General features: G+C 34.7%; 1 protein-coding gene across 3 annotated transcripts; it reads left to right on the top strand.

Annotated features, from left to right (window-relative positions):
* The first annotated feature begins 1,002 nt into the window (after positions 1-1,002).
* ftsj1 (FtsJ RNA 2'-O-methyltransferase 1) lies at positions 1,003-4,895 on the top strand. Of its 3 annotated transcripts, none has more exons than XM_016277687.1 (11): positions 1,003-1,100; positions 1,399-1,539; positions 1,680-1,749; positions 1,877-1,976; positions 2,771-2,849; positions 2,950-3,002; positions 3,791-3,844; positions 3,965-4,067; positions 4,165-4,248; positions 4,407-4,510; positions 4,606-4,895. In XM_016277687.1, the coding sequence occupies exons 2-11, from the start codon at positions 1,419-1,421 to the stop codon at positions 4,807-4,809; spliced, it is 972 nt and encodes a 323-aa protein (XP_016133173.1). In that variant the 5' UTR covers positions 1,003-1,100; positions 1,399-1,418; the 3' UTR covers positions 4,810-4,895. The 3 variants fall into 3 exon arrangements, with proteins under 3 accessions (XP_016133173.1, XP_016133176.1, XP_016133175.1); XM_016277690.1 differs by having other exon boundaries at positions 1,005-1,100; positions 1,388-1,539; XM_016277689.1 differs by having other exon boundaries at positions 1,007-1,096.
* The last annotated feature ends 2,891 nt before the right edge of the window (positions 4,896-7,786 follow it).

The following is a 7,786-nucleotide window of genomic DNA, read 5'->3' as shown; positions in this document are numbered from 1 at the left end:
ACAGAAATGTATCAATGAAAATATTCAGTTCAAGACCTCTCTCACTCTCTCAAAATATATTTTTGGCTTCATTGATTATTATGAAGAAGATGAATAATGGTTTTATGTATTGAATTTACTTATATTTTTGACCAAATCATTTCACATTGAAACTCGGCTTTATGATTTGAATGTATGCTGACTAAATTAAGCCAGAGACAACAGTAGAGACTCTTAGAATCAGAAAGCTAAATCCTTTAAAAGTCTGTGAGCTTTAGAAAGTATTTATTTGATTTTTTAAAAAACTTATTGTACCCATATTCAGATTTTTTTATTACACCTTTGCCACTTTTAATTATTCGTTTTTGTAGGCTACTTATTTTCATTTTTTTCTTACTTTCCTGTCTTGTTATAGTATGCATAATTGTATAATGTTCAATATTTGCAGCTGAACGAAAGTGCATGTGATTTCAAGGTGATTTCTCTAATCCTGGGTCTTGTACTCTTAATTATAACTGTAGTATAATATTTCTATAGGAACTGTGATTACACTGGAAAGTTCACGGGCTATATGCTTATAATAATTCTGCTTAAAGTCCGTGTTTATGCACATTAAATGCACACACAAACACTACGATCACGTACAGGCATCATGTGTGAAAAACTAAGAGATATGGAAATCAATAACATTTCAGTTATGAATATATTTCAGAATGCACAGAAACATCTAAGGGTTTATGATTTTCTTCTAAAATATCTGAGAGATACAGATTTGATTAGAATAATTTTTTTATATATATATATATATATTTTTTTTTTTTTAAATTTTTTTTTAATTAGTAGTATATAATATATATAGTAGTATATCATTCTGATATATTCGTTCATCGAGGCCTCACACTCCATCCCAGTAGGTGGCGGAAATGCACCTTAAGCTGGTTTGCCAACCGCCTTTAAACACAAAAGAAGAAGAAGAAGAAGAAGGCATCATATGTAATAGCACCTCATCTCCAGTGGGTGTCAGTGTTGTCTCCTGTTTCTCTGACTGCAACAGAGTAAGAAGAAGAAGTGTCACGTTGCGGCGAAAACAGGTAGCGCTGATCCAGCTGCAGTCTAAGCAGGTATATTTTACGAAATTATAATTTATTACACTTTAATGATGTTGGTTAGTGGATATTATGGTTATGTGTATAACCGCTAGCGTTAATATTTCTTACTAACTCTAAATGTGCTGTTGAGAAAGCGCAGAATGAGATTCTTTTTAAGTAAGAGTAATTGAGTGGTAAATAATAAGAAGTCACTTTCAACGTATCTGTTCTACTGCGAGGTAACACATGTAAATACTATTATAGGAAAGATATTCATTATTAATTTAGCTGGTTTAGATGTACAATTGTGTCATTATTAGTTTGTCTACAGAATAAGCGAGTGAAGGAAAAATGGGGCGCTCATCCAAAGACAAACGCGATATATACTACAGGCTGGCGAAGGAGGAGGGCTGGAGAGCGAGAAGTGCCTTCAAACTCCTGCAGCTGGATGAGGAGTTCAACCTTTTTAAAGGTACGAGCTTCAATCTGCATGGGATTGTGGATGAGTCATCATAGGATATGTCTCGAAAGCTTGTGAACTGCCTACATAGACAACATCAAAACAGGCTTTTATGTTCAAATGACTGTTGTTCATGTCTTACCTACATACAGGTGTTAGTCGTGCTGTGGATCTGTGTGCGGCACCTGGCAGCTGGAGTCAAGTTCTGAGCCGCAAACTCCGGTTGGTTAAATGAAAACGCACTTGATCTGTACTGCATGATAAAGTGTAAACCGCACATACAGATACTGTTCAGTAAAGTGTTTTTATTGTAATTAGCACTTAAGCTTTTTTTTGTGTCCGATTTCAGTGGAAAAGACAAGAGTGAAGAGGTCAAGATTGTGGCAGTTGACCTTCAAGCAATGGCCCCTTTGCCAGGTGTCACACAAATTCAAGGAGACATCACCAAGGTGGAGCTTGCAAGACTTTTACACTTAAACATTTTTGCTTTATTTAAGTCATTATAGCATTTTAATCTATATGTTATTATAACATGAATCTATACATTTTGAAAGCAAGACACTCCAGATGAATAGGGTAAAAACAATTTGACTAATAGATATCACCATATTTCCCCAGTTATATGATTAGATTAAGAATTGCAAACATTATTACAAGTATAAAAGTTTTTTAAATAGGCAAGTTATGCAATTAAATATGCACTAGTTTGCATACATTTCCAGAACAAAAATATGAACGTTGGATAAAGCCAGGTTCAAAAGTGTTGCGTTTTAACATATTAGAGTCAAAGATTTTTCACTGCGGGGATGTTCGATATCTCTTGTTATCACTCCAAAAATCAGAAAGTACTGTCAATAACCAGAAAATAAAAATCGCAATGCTTTTAGAAATAAGATGTTAGATTAATGTTATACGAACAAGCTCATCTGTAAAAACCTTCAGAATAAAACTGGTGTAAGTAATACTGAAGTGGAGATTTCTAGCTCTGTGCATGGGAATAAAACTAATATTGAAAAAGATCCATTAAAGATGAATTAAAATCCACAAACGCAAATAGAATAAGTGCAATAAAATAAACACTTAAAATGTGTATTTTTACTTTTCTACTAGTCTGAGACAAGACGATATTAAAAGCCAAACAGAGACCAAAATCTAAAAACTGACCAGTGCTTGATAAAAACAAGATGGAGTCTTGCCTTAAACATATTTTTATTTGTGTGACTATTGTCATTGCTTTTCATAGATTTCTACAGCGCAGGAGATTATTCGACATTTTGAAGGACAGTCAGCAGACTTGGTTGTGTGTGATGGCGCCCCTGATGGTGAGAAATAATAATAGTGTTTTATTGAACATGATGTTGCTTTCTAGTCTAGTTTAGCAAAATCTTGAATTGAAGGTTTTGTGTCCATTTCTCTATATAGTTACAGGTCTTCATGATGTAGATGAATACATTCAGGCACAGCTCCTTTTGGCGGTATGAATTCCTATTTTCCATAACTCTTATTTTGCGAACACCTTACACTAAGGTCCCATTAGTTAATGTTAGTAAATACATTAACTCACAATAAATAACATTGAGAAGTACATTTGTTACAGTAATTTATTTATTTATTTGTTTTAGTTAGTTAATGTTAGTAATGAAAATATATATTTTTTATCATTAGTTCCTGGTAGCTCAGATCTGTTAATTAATGTTGAACAATGGGGCTGTTGAATGCTAGAATCTGATTGGCTGACGAATGTTCTAAGGTGTGTAATTATTTTCAGGGAAATGCACGGCTAAAGTAGTTCCAGGCAGGTCTTGACCGCATTACATGTCCATATCACTTCGCCAAATGATTTCAGTTATTTCAAAGGTCCTTACAGCCGAAAACAGCAAAAGAACCAAAACCCACAACATTGACCAAGCAAATAAATATAGTAAACAATAAGATCAACCATTTCCATGTTTTTGCCACAAAATTATGTTTTATTATGTACGGAAAGCACATATACTCTGTGTCTCCCACTCTCTCTTGCTTCCAAACGCATACAGTACAAACACACAGAAACATACTTGTTTAATGTGTTTTTTATTATTATTATTAATGCTTTTAGTAGTTTTAATAGCATTAATAACTAAATACTAGTTTCAGTAGTTTTTGGCTACCAAAATTGGTATAGAGGACTGTGAAATATTATATTTTGTTTTTGATTTACCATATAACTGCTAGAATGCTTGTTGAAGGTTTTGCTTAAGGTTTTATGTTTTTATATTGACAGGCTCTCAATATCACCACACATGTTCTCAAACCAGGTGGCAACTTTGTTGCGAAAGTAAGCTGTCCCATTGTCATTCATACTCTTTATCACCTTGTCAAATCTATCAAATGTTTTAAAATGTGAGAAATGTTTACTTCAGTCTCACCTGAACGCCAATGCCTTTCTTCTGTGTAGATCTTCAGGGGAAAAGATGTGACGCTGCTGTACTCCCAGCTCAAGATCTTCTTCAGCTCTGTAACCTGTGCCAAACCACGCAGCAGCCGCAACTCTAGCATAGGTGAGAGGAGAATTTCATATGAAGAGGGGAATACAAACCTGTATTGGGAATATTGTACTTTTCCAAACATGAACCAGTGTGTGTTTTTGCCCTTCAGAGGCATTTGTGGTGTGTCAGAATTACTCTCCACCTGAAGGTTATGTCCCCAACATGTCCAACCCTTTACTGGATCACTCTTATGGTAACTTGTTCCATTACTCCAATATCAAAATAGTTCTTTCATATTTGATTGTGCTCATCTGTATATGCCATTTATTCTCATTTTATATTGTAAAAGTCTATGTATATGCCCAGTCTTCCTTCCTCCTCACAATATGAATGCAAATTTGTCCCATCCAGATGTCGACTTCAACCAGCTAGAGGGGCCAAACCGAATAATAGTTCCTTTCCTTGCTTGTGGAGATCTTAGTGCCTTTGATTCAGACAGAACGTACCCGCTTCAGGTGTTAATGAGCTTCTTTCAAATCACACATACATTCACTCATCATTATGAATGAGTAGTCTGATCTAATGCATGGTTTGCTTTATTCTCAAACAGCTTGATTCTAGTAAAGAATACCAGTATTTACCACCCACCCAACCTCCAATTCGGCCACCGTACCAGCAAGCCTGTCAGCTCCGCAAGAATAACTTGTTAGCCAAAGAGGACTCGCCTTCTGGCGCACTTGATGATACCCTCTCTGCTTTAGATCTCAACAAAAGTCCAGACACAAACACGGTCACACCAGGAACCTCTGATTAATGGACATTACTGATTTGTACAGCTTCTGTTAAAATAGTTTCATTGTTTTATCATGATTGATCAACATTTATTTTTAGAGATACTCTCAGAAAAAATGTGACGTGTTACGTCTTTGTACCTTATTTTAAAGTCGTCCCTATTAAGGGTACTATTAAGAGTGACACTCTTTCATACCTGTAAAGGTACAATTTCTGCACATTTTGTTGAAAGTGTTGGTTGATCATAATATGATCATAATATTTGATCTTTTATGTATTTAATTGTTTCTGTAACTTTTATTACACTCAGAATTAGCAAAGATTCTTCTCTGTGATTGGTCCTTTGTATGAATCACAGAAACTACCTAATTGAATTTGAACTTTTAAAGGCACAATATGTACGATTTTTTTATTAAAATATCCAAAAACCAATAGAACAGTGTTGTATATTTTGCTGACTTGTGTACTTACACTATCCCAAATGTTTCGAAGAATGTTTAAATCCAGAGAAATAAGTAATTTTAACTAGTTACACGGACCGAGTCCATAGTGTCATTGTGTCGCCTGCCAATGACGTCATAACCCCTCGATTTCCGGTTTTGTTTTCTAGAAAACATGGAAACACCAAAGACACTTTAATATGTTGTGCGTTTTAATAGACCGGTGACGACCGCACAGAGTAGTATTATAACAGAACTTTCAAATGTATCTAGTATGATAAAACAGCGCTGCTTTTTCCCCCACATACGCAAGGAGCGGAAGCGGTCGACTGTGGCATAATAAAAGCTCCGCTGCTTTCGAGGCGTGTGTCACTCTCGTTCAGCGGCCTCGTTTCACTTCACTTTCTACTACGTTAATAAATCATTAGCTCATCCATGAACATGATTTCTGCCCGAGTCCCGTTGGATTGCATCGGCTGTGGGGATGAAGACGACAGCTCCCATGATTCCACACTCAGTCACGGCGTCATCAATCTACGCCTTTGTCTATTTGTTTATTTTGAATACGCACCCTCTAGCGGCGAAAATTACATATTGTGCTTTTAACTGCAGCTCTACATGTTAATAAAACACACATAACCAAATTTACCATGACGCAGAATTTGTTGGTTTTATTTGTAGATGCAGTGATTCAAATTAAGTTTGAATCCGTTCTTGTATTTTTAATATCGTTTTAGCTTTAAAAGCAGCAGTTCAGATCTTTAAAACTGTGTATGAATACAGAATTAATATAGACATATTTTTAAATCTCAGAGTCAGAATGACTTTGCTCAAAGACTAAGTGCAAAGGTTAAGTGCAGTTTGAAATATGTCCTCAAGCCTCTGCAGCTCTACATGTTAATAAAACACACATAACCAAATTTACCATGACGCAGAATTTGTTGGTTTTATTTGTAGATGCAGTGATTCAAATTAAGTTTGAATCCGTTCTTGTATTTTTAATATCGTTTTGGCTTTAAAAGCAGCAGTTCAGATCTTTAAAACTGTGTATGAATACAGAATTAATATAGACATATTTTAAAATCTCAGAGTCAGAATGACTTTGCTCAAAGACTAAGTGCAAAGGTTAAGTGCAGTTTGAAATATGTCCTCAAGCCTGCAAGTGAGAAGATCTGCCATCTGTTTCCTTTCATTTGCTTGCTCAATGGTCCATGCATATTCTGGACAGTTTCATAACTGTAGTATTTTCACTGTCTAAGTATATAGCCTAACTCAACAGCATTCTATGTTTTCTCGTCTTCTGCTTGATTCCACTGATGTGGTCTTATCTAAATTATTCTTTAATGTAGTTATGAATAATTTACATAATTGGAATTGATGGTCATTGTCAGTCATGCAGAGAGAATCAGTCTTGCGGAGAACTTGCTTTCTTAGAGTTTGGCAGGAAAACAGAAACCTGTATGCAAAAATGGCAACTGTGCATCCGGTGTATTTTTTTTTAAACAATGACATTGTCATGCTAGATGTTGCATGAAGACCTGATAGTCCTAACCAGTGTTGCTGTATCAACTTGAGCACATGAAATTATGATCCAGCTGGGTATATTCTGTAAGTGCTAAATTTGAATTGTCTATGTACAGAGTTTTTGTTTGACTGATATGTGTTGGCTCACCCTTTACATTGCTTATTTTTCAGTGAGTCTTTTTACCAAATTAGCAAATGCAGGTATGTAGTTAATGTTTTGTTCATGAATTATGTATTTTTAGTAAATTGTTGGTTTTCGTACTGAAATTGTTTTTTATTAAGGATGATTCCGATTACATCATCTTTTGCTTTAACCCTCAGAAACAAATTGTGTGTTTATGGTCTCTTTATTTTTGTAAAATATATTTTTGAATTTAGAAGTTTAACTCGAACCACAATTTTATTGTTTTAGTCCTTAACATGTCAAATGGTAATCAGTAAGAAATGCTTTCATTCTTAATTGTCTTCCCTATATTTTTCCAAAAATATTAATGTGACAAGGTGTGACAGGGTTGAAGACTGTAACACATTTGGAGGGATACATTGCCTTCCATTTTAATTTTCGGTTTTGTCTGTCATATTGTCCCCTTCTTTCTGGGTCAACACATCTGCATGCCCAACATTGTCTTTCTGCTGCAAATGTGCAATTTCTGATGTATGTCAAAGTTTAAGGGGACATATTACATCAAAAATTCTATTTATAACCAAATGATGAGTTGTCATGCTTTTGGTAAGTATATATTTACTGAAACCATGACTATTGTTTTTCATTAAAATTATTAATAAATTATGTAAATAACCCTGTCACAAGTTTACAACCCCGTAACAATGAGGAATACATATTTATGACGGTGTTGAATGTGATGGGGTTGTGGTTTTTCTCTCAAAATGGCCACTGCTTCTCATGTAATGTAGGAGAGTAGAATATATATGGCAGCAATAAAATATGTACAATGTATACTTATGGATTAAAATAAAATGTTGAAAAATAATCATTTTCTATCTTAATTTTATGACGGGGTTGAGCTGTTAAGC

The sequence above is a fragment of the Sinocyclocheilus grahami genome, unplaced genomic scaffold (assembly GCF_001515645.1).
Source record: "Sinocyclocheilus grahami isolate Dianchi unplaced genomic scaffold, SAMN03320097.WGS_v1.1 scaffold114.1, whole genome shotgun sequence".
Taxonomy (NCBI): domain Eukaryota; kingdom Metazoa; phylum Chordata; class Actinopteri; order Cypriniformes; family Cyprinidae; genus Sinocyclocheilus; species Sinocyclocheilus grahami.
The sequence above is the reverse complement of the archived record's forward strand: the minus strand, read 5'-3'. Positions and strand labels throughout refer to the sequence as shown.